Below are 25,617 nucleotides of genomic sequence, written 5' to 3' on the forward strand. Positions count from 1 at the left end.
GGTTTATTTCATTGTAAAATATATGAAATGCGCAAGGTAATAAAAAAAAAATGCAATGTAAACGTAATTATAGTTTTATCTTGTCTGGTGCTAAAAAATATATATATATTTGTATGTCTAGTGGTTGCATATCTTTCTTATTGCAAATTTTTATCCCAAAGAATGTTTTTCATCTTTTGTGTTACTCACATTTTTTTCAACAAGAAAATTCATTCACCTTTTTTTTTCTTTTGTTTTTGTTTTTTGTAGTGATCAAATTATCATTATTATTTTTGCTTTTTTTTTCTTCCGAAGGTTTTTTTAAAAACGTTTTTTTATTAATTGCAGAATATATGAACTGATTATTTAGATTTTCAAAATAAAATTAACAAAAACATATTTGTTCAAATTTCTATCAAGGTTTCCTATCATATTACAAACTTTATTTGTCCCTTTCTTACATTGACTTGAGGGCCCCTAACACAGTATATGATGTGGCCCCTGAAGAAATGTAACCCCCCCTGCTTTAGTCTTGTAGAATAAAGTTCTGCGGTGGTCAGATGATGTTGACATGGTTTCAGATCAACTGTTTTTGGGTCCAGTGAGGTCCAAAATATCTTGGTCAACATGTTGTATTGTTCTACGATCCTTGAAGCACTTGAAGGCACCAGTGGATCTAAGGGCCCACATTGAGAATCACTTGTTCTCCAAACCAAACTGTGGCCTGGTGGTCCCACAGAAGCTCCTCCACTCAGATCTTCACCCAAATAAACACCAACACTGGGACCGGCCCGGACCGGATCCACCGCTCGTGTGGACGTTGGCGACTCTTTCTGGACTCGCCGGCCAAGATCACCCAGAACCGATAAAGGCTCCGAAAACTTCCTCCGCTTCCTCCGACGCCGACTCTATTTTTAAGTGGGAAAGAAACGAGGAGCAGATGTGCAGCGATGAAGAAGAAGAAGAGGAGGATGTTTGTGGAGCAGGAACTGCCCTGGCGTGGGCCGGAGGTTCCACCGTGACTCACCCGCCAGTCATGTGGACTCGTACGACCTCCAGAGATGGACTCGAAGCATGACGCAGGTTTATGAGCGACTCACGGGTCACTTGTGACGAGGTCCGAGTGCAGGTCCAGCATTCTTGAAATATTGTGTTTCTTTTTTCAATTTCATTTGAGTAGTCGTCACATTTTTTACTCTTTTTGGAGTGTATTTCATAAAATGTTGTGTAGTATTTGTACATCATTGTTTTTGGTTTACTTGAATTCTTTATCGAGCCTTCCTACACATTTTTTTTCTTCAATAACATAAAAAAAAGAAGAAAAATAACATTTTGTTAAAGTCGAATGTTTTTTACATTTTTGGGTATTTGTATCAGTCACTATATTGTTATTATTATTAATATTGGTTTTGTTGCTATTTTTCTTCTGCTTGATACTTTTTTTCCAGTTTAATTACATTTTATCTTGTTTGATAAACATTTTTTTTTCGATTATTTTCTTTCCTTTATATCCATCTGTCTTTAAAACATCTTTTTTTCTCCTTAAGCTTAATATTATTAAATAATTTTCCATGAAGTTGATTCTTTTTTATGCTTAAAATGTTTTTGTTTTGAGGTAAATTTAGTGGTTGAATCTTCTTTTTGTTCGCATTTTTTTTCCCAAAAGTTTCAAGTTTACATTTGATATTCTTTTTTCTGCAGTGGAATTATTGTTCTCAATATCCAGCGTCTTTTAATTAGCATTTTATTCTCCTTATATGAGATTTATTGAACTGTGTACTTTTTGTAGATACATTTTCTTATCTTTCGTAAAAAGTTTTATAAACCTTTTTTTGTTTGTTTTTTCAATAAAGATCAAGAGGAAGTTTTTCTCTTCTTTGCTCACTTTTTTTTGTGTTTTTTTGTGCTTTCTTTCTGCTAGTGTTGAGCTTGTTGTATGTTTTTCTGTCACATTTTGTTCCAGCACCGTCGACCCACCAGCTCGACCCCTGCTACTGTGATACAGTTGGTTTTAGCATCAAGTTCTCATGTAAATGTCTTGAAAATGCTTCTGCAAGAAAACTTTTCCTCCAGGACTCCGTCTCTCCACCTCCGGTCTTGGACCTGGAGTCAAACCCGCCAACGTCAAAAACACGGCATCCTATTGTTTCCAGCCGCCAGAAGCAAATGGGGCTCAAATTGCGGCTCTGAAAAGCAACAGGAAATTGACAAATCACTAATCCACTCTTTACCATTCACGCGAACAAAAGGTACATTCCACCCCTCCGCCCTCCCTCGGCAGAAAAACAGAAGTGAGGTGGGGGGGGTACAGAAGGAACTTTTGGTGGGACGGTCCAGTTAATGTTCCGACGAACTGAAACTGAGAACTTTGTGTGTCGCAAAACCAAGACACTTGATAGTTAAGGAAACGAGTGTTGTGTGTCGCTGTTGTGTAACTTCTAAACAAAACTGACTCAAGATGCTAAAGGCTAGCTTCCATTAGCCGCTTTTGTTCTCTCCATTTTTGTCAACTTATCCAACTTTTTTTTTCCGATCATCAGCTTCAGGAGCTACGTTAATTTATTTGATTTATATTATTTTCGAGCATTTTCTCAAGAAACAATCCTGTAAAAATACTCCACATAAGTTCGAGCTAGCATGCTAACAGCGGTAGCTAACAAAAGCTAACTTTACTGCTGAATTTCATCCCAAAACTACAACGTTTTTTTCCACCAGATCTCGGATCTATGTTGACATATACAATCCGATGATCGGAAAAAGGTGCCAAAAAGAAAATGGCTGCCAAGTGGGACGTAAACAGCTGTGGTACGGAATAGTTTACTAAATCGATTTTTTCCCGTATTTGAAACTTTTGCTCATGTTTTTCCCTGGTTAATCGGATTTCGGATTATTTCCTATAACGCGACCCTCCGCCCCTGATCTGGTTTTCAAAAACTTCCCGGTCCCGGTCGGCGTCTGTCGTTCAGACTTTAAAGCGATGACCTCATCGCCCCGAGGGCTGGGAGGTTTGGGGGGGGGGGGGGGGGGGGGGTGCTGTCATGGAGGAGGTGACTAGGGTCAGCGGACTTCCCATGTGATAAATCCGAAGACAAAAAGAAGCGGCTAAATGTAGGGGGGCTGGGCGGGAGGCGGGAGCCGGGGTTGGGGGGGTTTGGGTTGTACTTGCCGCCGTCGTCGCCTTTAGTGCAGGAAGCATCTCAGCCATAAAAGCCGAGCGCCGATAGCCGAGTGCTTTACGATCTTTGAACAGGTGGCCCCCGCCGTCGTAATGGCCCGTCCACAAACACAGGCTGTGACGCCATTTGGGGGGAACATCCTGATCCGTCGTAAACGCCGGGGAATAGTTTGGAGGTGACTTGTTGGCTGGAGACCGAGAGGGAGGGTTGGTGGGGTGTGGGGGGGTCACTTCCTGTGAGCGTGGAAACACGGAGGCTCTGTTGACGCTCGCAGCTTCAGGGCTCATCGTGTCAATGACCTCGATTGTTTAGCTTTCAGGGTTCGCCGCGAGAACTGAGGAATGTAAACAGGAACATGTCGGAGACTCGAGCTGCCTTTTCGCTCGCTTTTTTGGGGGGAAACTAGGAATTCTGATGGAACCAGGAATTATATTCTCTAATCTGAGGAGATTAGCATGTTTTTTCTATGGCAGATTCTGTTAATAACATTCTTAAAATGTGAGTAAATCGGAATTAAGGAAAATAGTAGAAGTTGATCTTCATTCAGTTTTGGAGGCTAATCTGAACCAGATTACCACTTTTGAATTTGAATGTACCAGTTTGTTCTTGTGAAATAAAATAACATGAACCAAATTATACTCTGGATAAACCCAAAGAAAGCATTAGAAATAACTTTTTAACATGTAATCTGAACATTTAATCCCAGTTTATAGTAAAATCCTGAGTAACTACCAAGGAAAACGTTGTATGGCTAATAATATTAGCAATGCTACCGCTAATGAGTCATTCTTGCATATTGAAGTAACAATGTAGCAATTAGCTAAGATACCTAGTTTATGACTATGCTAGCTATTTTTTCAACAAAGGTATGAACGAGCTCTATGCTAACTAAGGAACACGCTACCAGACATATTTCTTATGTAATTTAAGGCATCGAAATGTCTGCTATGCTAACTGATGCTAACACCGTGTTGTTACATCGAACCCAAAGCTTAATCATGGTTAAAAATACTTAACATTAAATCTCAAAATATAGATAAGTATTGTAGTTTTTTGAGGTACGTTATGGGCTACAAATGATGCTAACTATTTATCACTAACTTCTACGACTTTAGATAGTTTAAGTCAAACAAAATCATCAGTAACTATGAACGAGAGAATTTTAGCATTGCATCGTTGTTTCAACACGTTTTAAATTGGATTCATTTGGACTGATCGACCAAAACGCTTTGCAGGTATTTGTTGATGCTAGAAATTTTCCGGAGTTTTCGGCGCTTAAGATAACCAGGATTGAAAAGTGAGAAGACACGAGATCACAATCAAGACACCACACATTGCTCATTTTCATTAATTAATATATTTTCTGCATTAAAGTTAACATAGTTTTCTTTTGTGCCACCCTTTAATTCTCAGTAAGTATTTGATATTTTGTTATATTCAGACATGAGTAAATTTCTTAAGACTGTCTCTTGCAATAAATATCATAAAATAATAGAGCTTCACATAATAAATATTTTTACAACAAAAAAAATGTTTCAACAGTTCCTTTTTCTTTCAGAACAAATCCTCTCGTGGACAGAAAAAAAAAAAAACAGAAAAAGAAATGAGAGTGGAGAGAAAACACTACGACGCCGGCGCTAACCTGCGCACTGGGAAACGCTACATCATTGCCCAAAAAAAGAAGATGGTCCTTCACAGATTTGGCGAAAATTGGGTTTGCAAGGACCCATGGGAGGATCAAAGTGACAGACGGACAGAGGAAGAAAACACTGGTCTGTAGAAGAAAAAGTGGTTTTTTTTACTCCTTAAACAAAGGAAGCGTCTGATCAGGAGGGCTTCTCCGGTCTTTGCGTCGCCCAGTTCTCAAGTTTGCAGTAGACGGTGTTGGAGTTCTTGCAACGGCAGCCGGGCCTGGTGACCCGGTCGTAGCAGCGCTGGCCCGCCTTCAGGCAACCCTTGACGGGCAGGTAGCAGAGCAGACAGGGAAAGAGTACCGACATTAATCCCATGCACAGGAAGCGGGAGCAGCAGTGGGAGTGCGAGAGCGAGCAGGGGTGGTCCGCGCAGGAGTCCCCCTCGTCGTCGTTGGAGCAGTGGTAGAAGATCCCCTTGACCAGGCACATACAGGTCCCGTGCTCCAGGGCGCTCTCGGCCGAGCACAGGCACTGTCCGTTGCACGCCAGGCAGGACGGAAGACTCCGCGGCGCCGTGCACTCGGTGCACTTGCACTTCCCGCAGCATTCGCAGATGAACTGGTGCCCGGTGGCGCCGGCGCTCGAAAAGTCAGACTTCCCCTTGGCGGAGGGCTTCAGCGGGGCCTCCTGCGGGGAGGGTTTGGGTTGAGTCCGAACGGGCCGCTCGGCTCTGAGGTGCGAGGGGATGCCGGGTCTGGATGGCGGCGAGCGCACCAGGAGTCCCTGCTCGGAGGAGGCGCTGCTGTTGCTCCCTGAGCTTGCGGCGCTCCCCGTGCTGGTGGAGCGGCTGAGCCCCGGGACCCGGGTCCCACCGTGGCCCACCAACAACGTGCCACCGTGATGGTGCCCAATGGGCCGGTGCTCATAGTTGTTGTTCACATTGACCAGGATGACCTCGTGAGTCCTTTCCTGCTTCTCCTGCGGTCTGGGGGGCATGCGGGGCGCGGGGGGCCTCCGCACCACGGACGGCCCTTCCGTGTACTCATTGCAGGAGCGTATGGCCTTGATCTGGTCCAGGGAGAGGATGGCGGCGTGCTGGAGCTCCCTCTCGTACTCGGACCTCTGCCGGCTCTCCAGGGTCGGCTGCTGGATCACCACGAATGAACCGCCGGGGCCATGTTGACTTGGGTGCTCCATCTGGGGGGATCACCACTTCCGACATTCAACGTGGGCTCGGCATGCATCGGAAAACCTGAGGAACAGAAGGTGGTCATTGTCAAGGACTTCACAGCATACCCTTCGGCGGACCAGGTTCCGAGACCTGACAGGAGGCCATCCCACCATCTAAGCCCCCCTCCCGCCCCCGCCCCCTTCACTTCCGCCCCCTCCTGCTCCAGTACGCTCCGACTGGAGTGGCTCCGCAAACACTTCCCTTCCTCATTTACATCTCTATGACTCGTTAACATTTAAATGCGTCGCGGCGACGAAACGAGGACACGATCCAGGGAAGTAAATGAGCCGCTCTCGCTCTGAACCCCATCGCGGCGTTGGCAGGGGGGACAAAAGTGGAGCCGATTATCAAAATGAAGGGTCAGAGAAAGTTTTCTGGAGGAACAAACGTAAACTAAAGCTTCTTGTTTTTCACTGAGAGCGAGTCCCAGATTATAAAGTGACTTGAAGCTGAATCCAGATCTTTGTTCACCATGTTTATAATATATATAATATGTTTTTTTTAATCCAGAAACCATGAAAAGATGCAATCCAGATCACAGAAGTATATTTTCGTTCATTTTCTACTTTGTAAATGTTCATATTTAGGTTACAAAAGTAGATTATTCCATCAGATTATCTACAGATTAAGACCCCAAACTGTTTTTTATTCCCTTTAACTCTATGTTATCAGATTAGTGTTTACGTTTGAAGCTTTAAAAGTGTTAAAGTTAAATTAATCTTTGTTTAAAACCAAATCTGTTTCTATGCTAGTTCTGAGTCAATTGAAAATAAAAGATCCTTGAAATCCAATCCGTGAGTCACAAGGGATGTTTAGATTAGATCCAGAGCGGATTCACGTTCGATATCTGGATTTAGTTAAAGGAAAAGTGAGATGGAAATGATTTTTATGTCGAGGGGAAATTCCTAACACTGCTTTTCCAGCCTATCTTTGAAGTTTAAACTCCATCAGAAGAAGAATGAGTCAATCATGTGTTTGTTTAGCTTCATTTATCATCAAAATTCTGACATCAATGATTCACTTTAGGAGTTTAAAGGAGATTGTAAAACGAGCTCAGATGTCTTTTCTATTATAGAGTTGAGAGTTCGGATTATTTTATGTCAATTTAAAGTGCGTAAGAAATATTCTGGTCTAAAAAAAACATTTCATTTGATAGATCTCGTTTAGAAAGTCGGATTATGAGCTAACATTTGACAGATTCGTTTCACTGTTATCTCAGAATTCTTCCCTAAATTAATAAACTTAACGAATCACAACATTTTACGTCTATTTTTTTTTTAGTTTTAACCCCAGAGTGTCTTTATAGAACTTCAAATAACTTCAAAAGTGAGATTATGGGTTAGTCAGAGCGAGTGAATGTTGGACTAGTAGAGAGATAAACAACTAACTTTTACTCTTTTCTTGGATAATCTGATAGAAACCATTAGGTTTGATCTGAAACCGAGCGTTTATTCTTGACAAATTCATGTTTTTTTTGTGGGATTCTCGCAATAATCTGCGTTTATATCTATAAAATCAAAATACTTTACTTGGAAAAAAAAAATTCGCGCAACAATATAAACATATTTCTAGTTGAATCCTACGTGAATAAAGTCGTGTATTCGATCGTTAATCCTTAAAATACATCACAAAACCGCGAATCCTCTCCATTTCAAAACCACTAAAAAAGTAAAAGTTTACGAGAAAACAAACGGATTAGTTAAAGTAGAAGCCAAAATGACTTCTGTGGATTATTTTTAATAGTTTTTCTTTATATTTTCGCGTTCAAAACACTTCAATTTGAACTTCAATTCCACTTAAAATCGAATTTAAACAGATTTACGGATTAAAGAATCCGACGTTTCGTTGGCGCGTCGGTGAGTTGGAAACGAGGGATCAAATAAAAGTTATGAATGAAAACAAGCGCCGTGGGGGGAGGGGTGTTTGTTCCGAAGCGGATCCACGGACGGACGCATGCACGCGGATCCATCACGGGCACGGACGGGTCAGTTGCTGCAGATACGCACCTCTATGCAACCATCCATAGCGTCGAATCCATCAAGCGAAGTGAGAGAAAAACTCCATCCAAACACGCGCGTGCTCACGTCTCAACATTCACAGTCCGGTTAAAATCCACGCGTGTATCCCTCCAGTTATTCCCTTCAAAAAAGAATTGCGTAAAATCCACACTCTGCTGCGGGGAACGTCCACGGAGCGTACGGATTTCAAAAAATAATTGCGTAAAATCCAGTTCGGGTCGTCGACGCAGCGGGTGGAAAGTTCTTGCGTGGAATCTCTCGCTGGAGGAGGTGACGCGCGCGGGGAGAGAGAGAGGGAGAGCGTGCGCGTGAGAGAGAGAGAGAGAGGGAGAGAGGAATCCACGCACGTCTCGTCGCCGCGCTCCGCTCCACGTCTGCTGCGCAACTGAATGAATGAGCCGCTGGAGCCGCAGTGTTGCTCCACGAGCCCACTCCCACTCGCCATTCAGCCACTGAAAAAGGATACATCGCATCCGCTCCTGATTCATTGGGCAGATGTGGAAGGCCGGGCGAGCGAGACAGTTAAGGTGGAGCGGCTAGAGAAAAGGGGGGAGGAAAAAGGAGGGGGGAGGGAAGGGGGGAGAACAAAACAACTTCCGCTCCTGCGGTCTGAGAAAAAAAATCCACACGTGACGCAATAACATGAATCACTCATTCATGCTTCGTGTCGCTTTGTTTTTTTGGCAGCAAAATGTGGAAGAAAAAAATAATGTCACTGACGTGAGCGCGTGCATTCTTCTGGGATTATTATGATCTTGTGTTGTTTTTTTTAATCCGGAAACATATTTCACTTTGATCCACAACACGAATTTATATTTGATTTTTTTCTTTTTTTTAAATCCGGAAACATACTTTACTTTGATCCACAACACGAATTTATATTTGATTTTTTTTTCTTTTTTTTAATCCGGAAACATACTTTACTTTGATCCACAACACAAATTTATATTTTCAGAATGATTGACGTTTTTAAAATACCACAAAAACACATATTATGATACTTTGTGTAACTATTTTATACTTATTTATCATACTTTTTTATAGTCATTTTAACACACACTACACTCTATTGTACTCGATTATACTTGAATACCATACTAATATAACATTACACCTAATAAAACGGAACTATTCTATGCTACAATGTGCAGTATAATAACCTCTAATGCAGTACTACAAGCCTATACTTATGCTATATATTTTGCGAACAGCTGTACATAGTACTGACCAAACAAATACTAACAGACTCTACAACACAGGGTACTGTGATGCACTACGGAATCTACTGAATCCTTCAAGAAACATCTTAAGACGTTTGTATTTGTTCAGGCTTTTCTTTGATTTTCTGGAACTCCTGTTGTGTTATCAGTTTTATCTTGATCTTTAAAGTATATACTTTATTGAATATTGTTTTGATTGTTTAAGCGCTTTGTGACCCTGGTCTGGAAAAGCGCTATACAAATAAAAATTACTTACTTACTTACTAATACTAACACAATTTCAGAATGATTGCGGTTTTCAAAATACAACAAAAACATACATATTATTATACTTTGTGTAACTATTTTATACTCATTTATTATACTTTTTTTTATAGTCATTTTAACACACACTACACTATTGTACTCGATAATACTTGAATCCCATACAAATATAACAGTACACACCTATATACACACCTATACACCTATAAAGTACACTATAACACATAATAGAACTGAACTATTCTATGCTATAATGTTCAGTATACTAAGCTCTAATGCAGTACTACAAGCCTATACTTATGCTTTATCTTTATCTGCTTTATCTTTATACACTGGGATATCCATATTTAAATCTACAACCTATGTACATACTGTATATTTGATATTTTAATAATCTTAGACTTTTACTTTAACTACTGTCTACTAACACTGAACTGAGGTACTGCAACTAAAAAAAACAATCCCCTAAGTATTGTAAGTATTTCTGATTCTGATCGTAGATTTAATAAGATGGTGTGTCATTGAATACTACACCCTTACTATTCTAGAGTACACAGCTATATACAGTACAACATCATTCTGTAGCGTACTATAACATCTTTGATCAAGCATAGTTGTACACAATACTTTAGCAAACTGTGTTAAACTCAATCATACATTTTACTGTAGTACTGTATGACTACATAGTTTTTCAGGTAAATACTACAAAATCACTTAACGTTAAAACAAAAAAAATTGTTAGAAAGCAACAATATAAACTATATAGCATGTTAGCTAAAGTTATAATACAGTTAAATAAGAACACAAAGTCTTAGAAGAAATGAACACGACACAAAGATAAACAATAGCGTTGCAAACATTTACTTCTTTCATCGAGTTTAAAAATAAACACACGTATACATAGCTTTTAAACTCACATAGAATGAAACTGGAATAACTTGTTAGCTTGAATGGATCATCAGCTAAGAACAAACCGATTTTTAACGTGTCTAGTGCTTTTTTTTAAAGTAAGTAAGTCATTTTTATTTATATAGCGCTTTTCCAGACCAGGGTCACAAAGCGCTTAAACAATGAAAACAATATTCAATAAAGTATATACGTGTTTTATACATGTTTATAGTATTAGCTTCTTTAGCGATGAGTTAGCTATGGTTATAGTGCTAGTTTAAGTTCGAGGGTAAATGTTATATTTAGTTCTGAGCTCGACATGAGTAATACAAGTGTTGTTGGATTTATTTAAAGACACAATGAAGGAGGAAAACCTCGCAGGATGTCCTGGAATGTTAGATTTGCGCGGAGGAAATACACGCGCAAACGAGACGGGTTCTGTGGGATGGAAACAACCCTGGACCACCTTAAGAGCAGCGCGGCCTGCAGCGAGGGGGGGGAGTCTCCCCCTTCCTCCCCCCTCCTCCCCCTCCCTCCCTTCCTGACTGTCTGGTTTGATCGGTGTCGCGGATGCGCCACATCCGGATCCATGAGAAAAGGAAGTTCAATACAAAGTCAATTTATCTCTTTTCACATGGAAACGTCCACGGACGGAGGTGTCAGCCGCGTGGAAACCAAACTCCCACGAGTGTGAGAAGGATCCGAAGTGAGGGGAAATGACCCACTTTTTTTTTTTTTTAAAGTCACAACAACGGAACCAGTCAAGTCGGTTTTTTGGGCCTCAACAGTTCGATAACTTAACTTATCTTAACTTAAGTGAGGAGATACGATTTATGAGCTGAAGCATCAACTATTGAACTAATAAATAACATGAAAGAAAAATAATCTTGTATAAAAGAAAACTTGTTTCACAAAAATACAACTTTAGATAAACTGAAGGACGTAAATCTGACAAAAATAAAGTTAAAAAATGTCAGTTAACTGTTAAAAAACTTTTCCGTGGAGGTCAATAATCAGAACTAAGTTTTCATTTAAAGATAAATTCTGCCATTTAAACATTAAAATAATTGATGTGCTTAAAATGATTGAAAAAACAGAAATTCAATGGAAAAAACAACTGTTTTGACTATGATGGAATTGATGGAAAAACAGAAACAGATGTTTTTTTTTAATTAGGAAAAAAAACCTTTTTGGGAAAACAGGAAACATGTTTTATTAAAAAAAAAAGATGAATCCTTTATGGCCTGAATACAACTTTATCAACATCCCTTTGCATTTAATAATTGGATTAATCCTGTTAAAATATATGTATAAAAAAAAAATCCAGGAAAAATCAAACATTTGATTCATTGGCAAAAAAGAATGGTTCTTTCTTGAATTCCAGTTTTGTTCTTATGTTAAAGCAATAAAGAATCTTCCAGACAAAAATGTTTATTTTTTGTTGTTTCACACAAACAGTCACGAGACTCGTCTCCGGCCGTGTTGCTGCTGATAGTCCAGGTAGGACTGGATCAGGGAGTCTGGGATCCGGGGCTTGACCAGGTCGAGCGCGGCTTCCATGTGCCGGGCCTGGACTTCCAGGGCCTGGATGTCCTCCTGCAGGGCCAGCAGGGCGGCCTCTCTGCAGACCGCCGTGATCTGGAGGACGGAGCGGACAGTTAGCCAAGAGTGGTCATGTGACTGATCTACTTCCTGTAAGCTAGTGACGCTAACTGTTAGCAACCTTACACTCTGGTGTATCAAATAGGAGGCAAAAATCTGAAGTTACGTATCACGATACTGTAGTAACAAAGATACATTTGTAGTATTGTCGAGTACTTGATTCTGGTGTTGCAGAATTTACAGACAAAATGACTCTTGATGAATTCGTAACTGCTTTCATTTGTTTCCAAACCAAAATAAGTACAAACATCAGCTTTAAAATCTGCTGGAGTCGATAGTATCCTCTCGTCCTCAGTCATCACCAGGACGTTATACTATACGTCAATCAAGCTGGGACTTATAGATTTTTTTTGGTGATGTTTCTTTGCTGAGACGCATAAGATAAAGTATTTGGACACAACAAAAGCAGTACTTAATTTAGAAAAATACATGTTTATAACAGCATCTTATTGTTCCTTTACCCGCGGAGGACACAATGACTGCTGCCATCTAGTGGCTGGAAGTTTAATTACAACACAAAAATGACATAAAATGCAAAGTAAAGTTAATTGTAAATAAAAAGAACAAATTATTTTACTCTATTGAAAATACAAACCATAAAAGTAATAATAGAAAATAATATGATCTGAAAGCAAAAATAAAATACTGATACAGTGTTGTCTAATATTGTGACAGTATCGTTAAAAAAAAACATACAAATATATTGCAATATAATGTTGTATCTATATTTTCTCACACCACAAATAAACTTTACTTGAGAGCTTAGCAACAATAGCAACAATATATATGAATAAACTTAAATTACAATAAAATGATAACCAATAAATAAAAGTTATTTTGCAACAACAAAAAGTTAGGGGGGAGACCCGGGTCGGACCGCTGAATCATCGCTGCTGTTGTCGCCCGCCGCTGTGAGGTCAGTGGGGCAGTGGTCATGTGACTATATCGACCAGGGGACGGTTCAGTGGAGCGGACTAACGCCCTGAGACAGTCACGACTGACGTCCCAGTTCTGAAGGGACTCTGGATCTGGAGTCAGAACCGGAGACAGAAAACTTGAAACAAGTCGTTTTGTCAAATGTTTTGGGGGAACATTCCAAGTGAAGACGATCATTCTGGATCTGGTCTCGGGACTGGACTTGATGACTCGGTGTTGACTCGCCGTCCTCGGGCCAGAGAAAGCCGTCAGCGTTTCCTCGTCCACATACACCGGGAGCGTTGACATGATTTATGACGGGAATGAAAAAGCGTCTGCGTCGCAGTAAAGATGTAGAATTTATTATCGCTGAGTCGGCGTCTCCTCCGTCAGCACTTTTTTTTCGTTCTCTCCGGTTTTGTGGGACTACCAATCTGGACGAGGGGGTGGGGGGGGGGGGGGGTCACGTCTGGGTCCTGGAGCCACTGTACTCGGTCGTAAACTTGGACCCGGTTCGTCGCCGATGTTAACAGCTAAACATTAACGACCCGTCGAGTCGTGCGGTTGCCATGGAGACGGGCGCCGCGCTACACGCCGCTAACATGGGTCTTAAAGTCAGGTCTTGATGTTGAGCGGCGTTATTAGCCGACGGTTACGCCGATGAATCACTCAAGATGCCGGACTCAACGGAGGGAGAGGAGGGTGAGGAGGGTGAGGCAGGGGGTGAGGCAGGGGGGAGGCAGGGGGGAGGCAGGGGGGAGGCCTCACATCCTGACATCTGCACAGCACCTGTTTGTTCCGACACGCCAGCGAGAAGACGCTCCTCAGAACAAAGACAAACTCAGGAACTCAAGTCTTAACCCGTGAGTCACTAAATCGTGCCTTAGAACCTTGTGTTCATCGGGATGTTTCACGACAACGGCAACAGCTATGTTTTCGGGGTGGGGGGGGGAAAAACCGCGGGTTTGAGAAAAGTCCTGTGTCAGTCATTCCGCCTCAATAAAAACAGCGAAAAACCACAAGAGCGTTTAAACGGGTCGCTGGAAAACTGATGGATCCTCAGTCGCAGCGCCGCCACATCCGAGTTTCCACGGATCCGGTAATGAGGAGTTTCCTCCCAGAAAACCAGCGGAGACGCTCGCACACGACTGAAGCTCCGGGTTTGTCACCGAAGAGAATCGTGTTCGCCAGAGGTGGACGAAGAGTACTTCAACAAAAAACACAAAATGAGACCTTGAGGACGACTCGTTCGTGGCTGCCATGACACTCGGATCCTTGATCCAGTACGACTCATGAGTTCAAGAGTTGCTGGGATTCATGCAGATAAGGGGTGTGTATTGGCAAGTATCGTAAACGATACATATACACAGGGTTAACGATACGTTATATTGTGATACTGTAGGAATGAGTATATATGTGTAGTATTGTTGAGTACTTGACTCTGGTGTTGCAGAATTTACAGACCACATGACTCTTGATGAAGTTGTAACTGCTTTCGTTTGTTTTGAAGCCAAAATGTGTCCAAACGTCAGTGGCGGGATTGAAAGTATCCTCTCATCCCCAGTCATCGCTGGGATCTCGCTGGATTTTATTGTTCCTTAGAGGGAGTCACTACTGCTGCCATCTAGCTGCCGCACGTTTAATAGCAACACAAAAACTCCCTGAATATTTGCATGTTCATTGTAATGTCACTTTTTTGAAATATAAAACATATACAACAACAAAGAAATATGACGAAAATCAAGCAAAAAAATAAAAACAACAACCTTAATATAGACACACATTTTTCAGCCGAAAGCAACAGGTTCCGTAAACTATTTGCGACTTTTAAAAGGCTTTAACTTTCTTAATACTTGAGCTACAATCGATTTTTTTTCTCACCCCTAATGCACATGCTTAACCCTTGTGTTATTCTCAGGGTCAAGGTGACCCGAATGCCTGAAAGCAAATGTGTTTGAGGTATCCCTTGTGTTGTCTCTGGGTCAACGTGAACGACCTCCCTGGCTGCCGTAAATGCATACGCAGCGGTGGTGGTCGTTCACATTGACCCGAAGACAACACAAGGGATACCACAAACACATTTGTTTTCGGGCCATAGGGTCACAGTGAGATAACAAAAGGGTTAGGACTCAAAGAATCTTTGAAATCAAGTCACTGGGACTCACTAAGATGTTAGTCTGTGTCTGATGAGTCAGAATAGTTTAGTGGTTCTTCGAGTCTTTGAGTCAGTCTAACTTCAAGATGAGTCAAACCAACCTATTTCTGTGACTCAAAAAGTGTCAAGTTAACGTGAAAATGAATCGACTCCCGGCTCGAGATGGAAGCGGCAACAACACATTCCACGATCCCGGGGTTGTCTGGTGTGCGTCGCTTCCTACGCCCACAAAGACGCTCAGTGCGGACGAGCTTAATGAATCGCTTGTTAGCCGCCGCGGATCCGCGCGAGCCCGAGTGTGTTTACCATCAATCCAACCCTGTGTCTGCCCCCCCACCCCACTCCTCACCCTCAGCCACACACAATCGCCCACATTTACAGGACCCCCGGACCCCTCCCCCCCCGCACCGCCGCGGACCCCTCGGACACCGTCACGGCCTCGACATCTGCTGCCGAGTCGCATCGCGAGCGACCGCACACACCTGCCGCGGCAGCTGCTCTGTTTTGCTTTCCAGCAGCTTCGCGGTCGCTTCGCTCAGACTCAACAGCGGGCGACGCTAATTTTAGAGAGAGACGTTCAAACACCAGGTAGTTCCTGGACGTCCACTCCTGACTCCCAAATATCCCGTCGAGACGACCGCGAGCGATTCGAGGCCTCCCGTCTAAAGCTGCGCCAACGACCTGTGACTCGGACGAGACTCGGTTCTTTGAATCCTGTGGAGCCAAAAAAAGACCAGAACGTCCTGTTAAGACCAGATGTTCCGATCAGATTTAATAGATTCATGTGATGAGGTCTCGGAGTCATAACAAAAATTTTCAATAAATTGGACGATAACGATTCAGGTCAAACCAGGGGATACAGGGATATTTTTTTGGTGATGTTTCTTTGCTGAGACACACAAGATAAAGTATTTGGACGCAACAAAAGCAGTACTTAATATAGAAAAATACATGTTTATAACAGCATTTTATTGCTCCTTTATCTGCGGAGGACACAATGACTGCTGCCATCTAGTGGCTGGAAGTTTAATTGCAACACAAAAATGAAATAAAATGCAAAGTAAAGTTAATTGTAAATAAAAAGAACAAATTATTTTACTCTATTGAAAATATAAACCATAAAGTAGTATGATGAAAATAATATGATCTGAAAGCAAAAATAAAATACTGATACAGTGTTGTCTAATATTGTGACAGTATCATTAAAAAAAAAACATACGATAAAAGATACAAAAACGAGAGCTCGAGGGCGACTCGTTCGTGGCAGCCATGACACTCGGATTCATTCATACATATACACAGGGTTAACGATACGTTATATTACAATACTGTAGTAACAAGGATTTATTTGTAGTATTGTCGAGTACTTGACTCTGGTGTTGCAGAATTTACAGACCACATGACTCTTGACGAAGTCGTAACTGCTTTCATTTGTTTGTGTCCAAACGTCAGTGGCGGGATTGAATGTATCCTCTCAAAAATTTTCAATAAATTGGACGATAACGATTCAGGTCAAACCAGACAAAAGTTAAGTAAGATAAGGTGTTTATCGTTTAAACAATAGGTTGTTTGTTTTAAGTATCATGCAATAATAATCCCGAAAAACCTTTGAATTCACTTTATATGTAGTTGAGCAAAAGATATTTATGATAAAAATTTAGGTTTAAAGTTTGTCTGCACATTTTTTGCGATCTCTTTCACCAGGAGACAATTAAATAAATCGTAATTCAAATAATTGTGAGTCAATGTTAAGGCCTTTATTTTTTCGACAATACGATTGTAAAAAGTCTTGTATAGTAATAACTAGGAAGTTGTTTAAAGTCGTCTAATAGTCACTTGAGCAACAAAATCATTAAACTTCAGGTCCAACTTAGACGATAACATACATTCAATTGAATTACTGTCAAATTAAATAATTTAGGTAAATGTTAAGGCTTTTTTTCTTTTTCAGACTTCACGGTTATTAAAAAGTCTCGATTATATTCAAGCAAAACTCAGAAAAAGTTGAAGTTGTTTAAAGTCCCTTATACTCAATTGGGCGTCAAATAGTTAAGATAAAAATGAACATCGAAAAATGTTTTTGGGATCTTTTCACTGAGAGACAATGAAAGATATATTTGATAAAATCTTTTGAGTAAACTTAAAGGCCTCTTTATTCCCGACAATATGTTTGGAAAAACTGTTTTACGATATTTAAACTTTAATATGTTACAAAACATGTTTTTGTATCTATGTCGTTGTTGCGTTAGTGACGAAGTAGATGTGTAACACGTGCCGTCTTCTTTTAAAGACACACTATTTTATAATAATCTTTGATGCTACAATGCTAGCAGTTAGCCATTAGCTTTTATTGTTGTCAAGCAACAGTTCTATCAAGGTTGATTATTTTTAAGACTCCAGTTGTGTCACCTTTGCAGTTGATCTGACGAATATCTTTAATCCTACATTCAATCTTTAATAAAATAATTAATCATAAAGACACATGTGACAAAATGAGAATGATTTATGAAAACTAATTTAGGATGTTACGAGTTGTCACTTGAGCAACAAATATTTACGATTATAGCTGGAGGCGTCATCGTGGTTAACTAAACTATTTGAACTTTACTTTGTTACAAAACACATTATTATATCGATGCGTTTGTCGGCTGTTGCAGCAAAGTTAATGTGCGACATTTGCCGCCATAAAATGAAACGAAATAGTTCAATAAATACTACTTTGATGACACTTTTATACGGCTCTCTTTGACGCTAATATGCTAGCAATTAGCCATTAGCTTCTCTTTTGTTCAAAAGCAACAATTTTGTGTATCAAGGTTGATTTTTTTCAAGCCTGGAGTTGTGTCAACGGTCTTTAAAAGCAACTTTAATCGTACATTTATGTTGTATTTTCGTAGAATTCCGAATAATGGATGTTCATTTGTTAAGAATGTTCCGTCTCTTCCACAGTCGTCGTCCTCTACATGGTCTCAGGCTTAGGTTCTTTAGAAGCAGGTGGGTCACACCTGCACGACCCCAAAAACTTTGGGACCGAGGATATTTTGGATTCTGGTTTGGACGGGAGGAAGTGAAGCGATGTGCGAGCGAGGGAGCAGGCGGTGGGTTCAGAGCTCGGTGGAAGGAGGAAGCTTCCGCAGCGACGAGTCCCTGCCAAGAGAAACAAGTCCAGACCACAAGTCCATGTGAAGTCTATTTCAGATTACAGGAGAGCAGAGCGAGCTGAGGTCTGCAGGGGGAGGACGGGGGGGGGAGGACGAGGGAGGGTCACGTGGCCACGAGGGGCGAGCGGAAACATGGCACATGATCAGAAGAAGAGAGTGTGTGTGTGTGTGTGTGTGTGTTGAGAGGAATTCAGAACCTCAGAAAAAGCTGCAGATGATGAAGGTTCAGCTATTTAGGGTTTTCTAGTAATAAAAAAGAGGGAAGTGAACCGACAACCCTCGAAATAGGACGTTTCTCGGTAGATCCACATCGGAGCGTGACGCTTCACTTTTGATTGACTGCTTGTTTTTTGTCGACGTTGTGTCGACAGGAGCAACGTTAGCGTGTGACAAAAACTGAAATAAAATACAAATTTAATCAAAAGTTGGTTAAAAAACACACTTTTACTTTAACTTTTTGTTGTTGTTGTTGTTTTCATCATGATCGACTTCTATTATGTTCTTTTAGATTGAGTTTGACGCTCAAATGCTAACTATTAGCCATTAGCATCTCTGCGACAGTTATCTGAATCATTTAAAAAAATTAGTCTTTCATGGATTTAGAGTTGAAATAAAATACACATTTAATCAATAGTTGGTTAAAAAACACACTTTTACTTTAACTTTTTGTTGTTGTTGTTTTCATCATGATTTCCTATTATGTTCTTTTTGATTGAGTTTGACGCTCAAATGCTAACTGTTAGCCATTAGCTTCTCTGCGACAATTATCTAAATCATTTAAAAAAAAGAGTCTTTCCTGGATTTAGAGTTGAAATAAAATACAAATTTAATCAATAGTTGGTTAAAAAACACACTTTTACTTTAACTTTTTGTTGTTGTTGTTTTCATCGTGATTTCCTATTATGTTCTTTTTGATTGAGTTTGACGCTCGAATGCTAACTGTTAGCCATTAGCTTCTCTGCGACAATTATCTAAATCATTTAAAAAAGATTAGTCTTTCCTGGATTTAGAGTTGAAATAAAATACAAATTTAATCAATAGTTGGTTAAAAAACACACTTTTACTTTAACTTTTTTTGGTGTTGTTTTCATCGTGATTTCCTATTATGTTCTTTCTGATTGAGTTTGACGCTCAAATGCTAACTGTTAGCCATTAGCTTCTCTGCGACAATTATCTAAATCATTTTAAAAAAATGAGTCTTTCCTGGATTTAGAGTTGAAATAAAATACAAATTGAATCAATAGTTGGTTAAAAAACACACTTTTAACTTTAACTTTTTGTTGTTGTTGTTTTCATCATGATTGACTTCTATCATGTTCTTTTTGATTGAGTTTGACGCTCAAATGCTAACTGTTAGCCATTAGCTTCTCTGCGACAATTATCTAAATCATTTAAAAATATTAGTCTTTCCTGGATTTAGAGTTGAAATAAAATACAAATTTAATCAATAGTTGGTTAAAAAACACACTTTTACTTTAACTTTTTTTGTTGTAGTTTCCATCATGATTTCCTATTATGTTCTTTTTGATTGAGTTTGACGCTCAAATGCTAACTGTTAGCCATTAGCTTCTCTGCGACAATTATCTAAATCATTTAAAAATATTAGTCATTCGTGGATTGAGAGTTGTGCGTCGCTGCAGTTGTGTAGACAAGTCGAGTGTGGGACTCGATGCCGACTAACGCCGACTCTTAATATATCGCCCATGTTTTGGAAAGAGGCTTGTGAGATCGCACCTGTGTTGAGGGCTGCACAGTGTTGAGTTGTGTGTGTGTGAGTTTGTGTGTGTGTGTACATGTGTGAATGTGAGTGTGTGCGGGTCTCTCTCTCCGGGCCTCGCCTTTAAGGGCATATTTGTCCTCGCCCCTTAATCAGACGAATGAAAGCTCCACATTCTCTCCAGAACTGGGAATTCTGGGATGGCATATTTACCAAACACACCCACGCCAGAGTGACCTGGAGACTTGACAGAGTGTGTGTGTGTGTGTTCATGTCAAGGTAGGTTAAACTCCACCTGCGTGATGTGCTTCACTGAAATGCCCCCCCCCACCCCCCCCTTCATTGGAAGCGTCTTTCATAACGCACACAAACATGCAGAGACACACACACTTCCATCACACACACACACACAGGGGTGGATGTGGAGCTGGTGAACATCTGTCGCTGCATTTTTCAGGGTGATAAAACGGAGCAACAACAAATAATCTGCTCGTAAATCGTCGTCGGCGCGAGAAGAGGAAGTGAGGCGGCGCCGCAGGTGAGACCACCGGAACATTTGTCTCCTCGGGACGACACATTTGTTGTTTGTGTGACCTGCTGGATTGTGTGTGTGTGTGTGTGTGTGTGTGTGTGTGTGTGTGTGTGTGTGTGTGTGTGCGTGTGTGTGTGTGCGTGTGTGTGTGTGCTGGGTCGTGCAATGTGTTTGAAAGTTTGGTTGACGACCCACGGATGCTTTGGAGTCCAACAAAAAGCTGAGTAAGCAGAGCCTCTTCTGAAAGAGTCCCACAAGTCTGAATGAGTCCGTTAGTGTTCCTTTTTGTAACTTTTTGTAACTTCATCAACGCAATCTTTTTGGTACAAATTTGACATAAAAATACCAAAATTTCACAAGGTGTACTACATTTTTCAGTAACAGGAAGTGATGTCAGCGTCTACGTGAATTGGATGTTAAAAAAAAAGTCATACACTCTGAAATACATCAGTCAGAAACAGGAAGTGATGTCAGTTCCTTTGCAGCGAGATGTAAGTGGCGCAAGAATACTGTCCGGAAAGTTAAGGAGATTTAGTTTTCACTTGTCTGTAGAGATAGAGAATCAGAATCATCGGTATAGAGAAGAATATTTGAGGTGGATAAGCCTTTCTCTCGTTGTTGACCGGGTTTAGCTTCCTGCACACGCGGCAGGAAGGGAGTCAACTTCACTATAAAAGTCTCCTCTTATTTTGAAATATCGCACACATAATTGACAGTCATGAAATGTCTTTCTCCACGATACAGGAACACACATCGCTATGTAGCTTCATGCTAGCAGCTAAGAATACATCAAATTTAGAAAAAAACAATAGAAGAAATAGCAAAATCCACCGCAAATTTTTGAAACAGAACCTTTTTAAAAATTGTAAGTTAAAACTCGTTTTTTTTTTTTTTTTCTCCATTTGGAGTGGATTCAATCTTTACAAAAAATAACTCCTCATGGATAACTAAACTATTTGAACCTACTTTGTTACACATCATTATCTGATGCGTATGTTGTGTTAGCCCTCATGACTATTGGAGAAAAGTTAGCTTTCCGTCATAAAATATAACAAAAAAAAACTTTTTTTTTAACTTGCTTCAATATTTTAGATAACAGTTGACTTTTATAATGCTCTCTATGATGGTAGCAGCTAGCCATTAGCTTCTCAAGTAACAATTGAGTGTATTACGGTTGTTTTTATTTATCTTAAATTGTGTCAACTGTTCATTTTTGATGTAACATGTGTTGAATTTGTTTCAAATTCTGATTCTTTAGATAAATATGACTCATTCTTATTCTTAAAATAAAGGAACAGGAAGTACGTGTCGTTAGCATTTTGTAGCTTCATGCTAGCAGACGAGAGCGCTAATAAAACATAGCAAACAATGAAACTTGAGACAAAGTGTTTGAACTTAACAGTGACAGTTGTTTTTTTTTAATCATCGTCACATTGATCCAGAGACTCTTTAACTCGAGTCACTCAACGTTAAAAAAAAATAGTAGAAGAAGAAGCTGTCGAGTCATTTCTGGTAAGTGTGTAGCGACAGTGTTTGATTCGAGACAGTAGTATTGTCGAAAATTTGCACACTGGCCAAGTACCTTTAAGTATCTTAACGTGTACTATAAACCAGTGCACTCGGAGAAGCCTGTGTGTGTGTGTGTGTGTGTGTGTGTGTGTGTGTGTGTGTGTGTGTGTGTGTGTGTGTGTGTGTGTGTGTGTGTTCTCAGTGTCTGAAAAAGTAGCTGAAGCGACTTGAATAGCCGCAGATATTTCAGCTGGTTCGGTTTGGATCGGCACCAGAGTCACGTAACCCGACTTTCGATCCCGGGACGCAGAAAACGGCGAGCGTCTCCGTCGCTCTCATCGCAGTCGGCGCGCCATCCGTCACCGATCCTTCATAACGAGCCGTCGACAGAGAAATATGGGGCTGCGGCGAGTCAGCGATAAGAAGGTTGGACGTCAGCTCCCAAAAAAAAAAAAAAAAAGGCCTCCGGCTTCAATAAGCAGCTCGGCTGCTGATTTACGAGGCTGCACCCCCCCCCACCTCACCCTCCACCCCCCCCACACACACCCCCTTCTTCTTGGCTCACCCACACTCTGTTGCTGGTCGGCCCGCCAAGTCAAATACGAGAGTGTGAGTTCAGCCGAGTGTCAACGGCAGAACAATCTGACAACAATCGAGTTAAAACTCGCCGAGGATTTATGAGCGAGAGAGACTTTTGCGAGTCTCTATCTTCTCGTATCGAATACGCAGCCGTTCCTTCTTCTCTCCTCCTTCATCCATCCATCATTTTAAAATACCTGCAGTCAATTCATCAGCGGCGAGGACGTCTGTTCGTCGTCTCAGACGTCCTCGAAAATGTTCATACTTAGCACTGATACTGTTGCTTCGTCATACAAATCCATCACCGTCCGGTCACGTGCAGCCGTAAAACAGGACGTTTTTTAAAATCTCACCTCGGCTCCAGAGTACTTGTCGGTCCGGGTCACCAGGTCGTCCACGGCGACGTCGCCGGACACGGGCATGTTGCGGAAGCAGAGGCCGAAGATTTCCCGGCGGGTCGGAGCGTCGGGAAGAGGAACGTAGACGATGCGGTCGAGGCGACCGGGTCGCATCAGAGCCTGAGTGACAGGAGGAGGGGAAACAGAAGTTGAGTTTTGAAGCGTCAGAAACATCAATGACAGAAAAGAATGATGTTGATATTTGAGCCGAAAGTAAAAAAAAAGAAATTGAATGAATAGAATAAAATATAAACATCATCATTTATTGAAAGAAAATCAAAGTTAAATAACAGATATAGTAAAAAGCCCACTAAAAACCCCAGAAAACTTTCCCTCAAAATGATTACATTGTATTTTATTCAGGCGAAAATACTTCCTGACTAAGAATACATGTTTTGGAAAGACATGAAATGGATTCCTTTCTCGTTCTGATTGTTGTTTTCGAGAATCCAAGTTGTTTTGTTCACTTATTTATGCAGGAGTTTTGTTTACCTCCAGATATTTGCAGGAAGAAACTTATTTAAAAACATAAATCGTACATTTTAATTGATAAAAAAAAAGATTACTTGGATTAGAACATCAAAAACACAGGTGTAGTAAATAGATCAATATCATGATAAATTTAAATTTTACAATATTTTTCTAATTTTAATTATATATTTATTATATATAACATGATAAATAAAACATGGAAAATATGCTTCTTATAACACCAACCGATTTTCAATCAAAGTAATCTAAAGAAAAAAAAATGTATACACACGTACGTATTTATCTATTTTTCTAATTAAGTAAAATAAGAGATGAACTAAATAAATAATTTTTCTTTAAAAAAAATCTGGTTCTTTCATTTTCTTTTCTTTGTCGTTGACATTTCTTGAGGTTATTATTATTGATCGATTTCTTCACTGAATTACGAACTCGGATTGTTTGTCAAAATGTTTTTTTATTCACTTTTTGCTGCCATGATGACAACAGTAAGTAACTGTAACACAGTTGTGTTGATCTTCAGATATTTGCCAAAAAAATCCCAACATATTTCCAAAAGTACATTTTAATTGAGAAGTTCAATTGGAAACGAGAAGCTAAATAAAAAAAAAAAAGTTGAAGCACTTTTTGTATTTGTTGACAGGAAATTTTGTTATGAGTCTTTTTGTTTTTTTGGCAGAGAAGAACCTTGTCTGGCGTCAAACCAACAGCTCTTCCTTGGAGAGTAAAGTGTGAGAAACAAGTCCGGATCAGTCGAGCGGATCAAAACAAGGAGATAAAAAAAGAAAAAAAAAATCTTCCTCTCCGCCGCGATAACAACACTCATCATCCCGGCTCGACTGCAGAAGCGATCTCATGACAGACGACTTCCTCTCGGCGAGGCCGACACCTCCCTGCGCTCTCAGGAACGCCGGGAATCTCTCAGCATTCCAGGCCACCTTCACTCTGACCTGCCGTGTTTACATGTCGGACGCCCACGCAGCTCCAGGAGGTTATTCTTAGAAGGCCAGGAAACACCTGCAGCCTCCCACACCTCCAGACACCTGACGAACCCTGGTCCAGAGACACCGGTTCAAACTAGTCCACCTTCAAGCCTCATGTCATCTTCTTTATTCTTAGATTTCACCTTTTAACTTGTTCAAACCAACCACAGCTAGCTACACCACAGTTGTTAGCATGCTCGCATTTCTCTAAACCATAGTTAGCTACAACACAGTTGTTGGCATGCTAGCAAGACGCTAAACCACAGCTAGCTACAACACAGTCGTTGGCATGCTAGCATTACGCTTAACCACAGTTAGCAACAACACAGTCGTTAGCATGGTAGCATGTCACTTAAACACAGATAGCCGCAACACAGTCGTTAGCATGCTAGCATGTCGCTTAACCACAGTTAGCCACAACACATTATTTAGCATGCTAGCATGTCGCTTAACTACAGTTAGCTACAACACAGTCGTAAGCATGCTAGCATGTCGCTTAACCACAGTTAGCTACAACACCGTTGTTAGCATGCTAGCATGTCGCTTAACCAAAGTTAACTACAACACAGTCGTTAGCATGCTAGCATTTCGCTTAACCAAAGTTAACTACAACACAGTCGTTAGCATTCTAGCATGTCGCTTAACCACAGTTAACTACAACAGTCGTTTGCATGCTAGCATTGTTGCTATAGTTAGCCACAACACAGTCGTTAGCATTCTGGCATGTCGCTAAACCACAGTTAGCCACAACACTGTCGTTAGCATTCTGGCATGTCGCTAAACCACAGTTAGCCACCTCACAGTCGTTTGCATGCTAGCATGTCGCTAAACCATAGTTAGCCACAACACAGTCATTAGCATGCTGGCATGTCGCTAAACCACAGTTAGCCACAACACAGTCGTTAGCATGCTAGCATGTCACTTAACCACAGATAGCCACAACACAGTCATTAGCATGCTAGCATGTCGCTTAACCACAGTTAGCCACAACACAGTCATTAGCATGATGGCATGTCGCTAAACCATAGTTAGTCACAACACAGTCATTAGCATGCTGGCATGTCGCTAAACCACAGTTAGCAACAACATAGTCATTAGCATGCTAGC

The 25,617-nt window shown here is 40.7% G+C and overlaps 2 protein-coding genes across 2 annotated transcripts in view; both read right to left on the reverse strand.

Annotated features, from left to right (window-relative positions):
* Nucleotides 1-4,493: 4,493 nt before the first annotated feature.
* spry1 (sprouty homolog 1, antagonist of FGF signaling (Drosophila)) lies at nt 4,494-8,469 on the reverse strand. Its single transcript, XM_087799290.1, has 2 exons — nt 8,027-8,469; nt 4,494-6,041 (listed from the first exon to the last, which is right to left on the reverse strand). The coding sequence occupies exon 2, from the start codon at nt 5,984-5,986 to the stop codon at nt 4,982-4,984; it is 1,005 nt and encodes a 334-aa protein (XP_087655416.1). The 5' UTR covers nt 5,987-6,041; nt 8,027-8,469; the 3' UTR covers nt 4,494-4,981.
* Nucleotides 8,470-11,683: 3,214 nt separating this feature from the next.
* The window catches only part of afg2a (AAA ATPase AFG2A), an 88,617-nt gene continuing 74,683 nt past the window's right edge, over nt 11,684-25,617 (reverse strand). The window contains exons 16-17 of the mRNA XM_087799567.1: nt 22,994-23,158; nt 11,684-12,048 (exon numbers count right to left, since the gene is read on the reverse strand). Of these exons, the coding sequence (XP_087655693.1) occupies nt 11,869-12,048; nt 22,994-23,158 (345 nt within the window). The 3' untranslated portion in view covers nt 11,684-11,868. The remainder of the gene's footprint in view (nt 12,049-22,993; nt 23,159-25,617) is intronic.

This window comes from Callionymus lyra, chromosome 9 (assembly GCF_982586985.1).
Source record: "Callionymus lyra chromosome 9, fCalLyr1.hap1.1, whole genome shotgun sequence".
NCBI classification, from domain to species: domain Eukaryota; kingdom Metazoa; phylum Chordata; class Actinopteri; order Syngnathiformes; family Callionymidae; genus Callionymus; species Callionymus lyra.

What these genes read in the sequence shown, in the direction of transcription:
- spry1 (XM_087799290.1), bottom strand. Translation starts at nt 5,986, where the DNA reads ATGGAGCACCCAAGTCAACATGGCCCCGGCGGTTCATTCGTGGTGATC.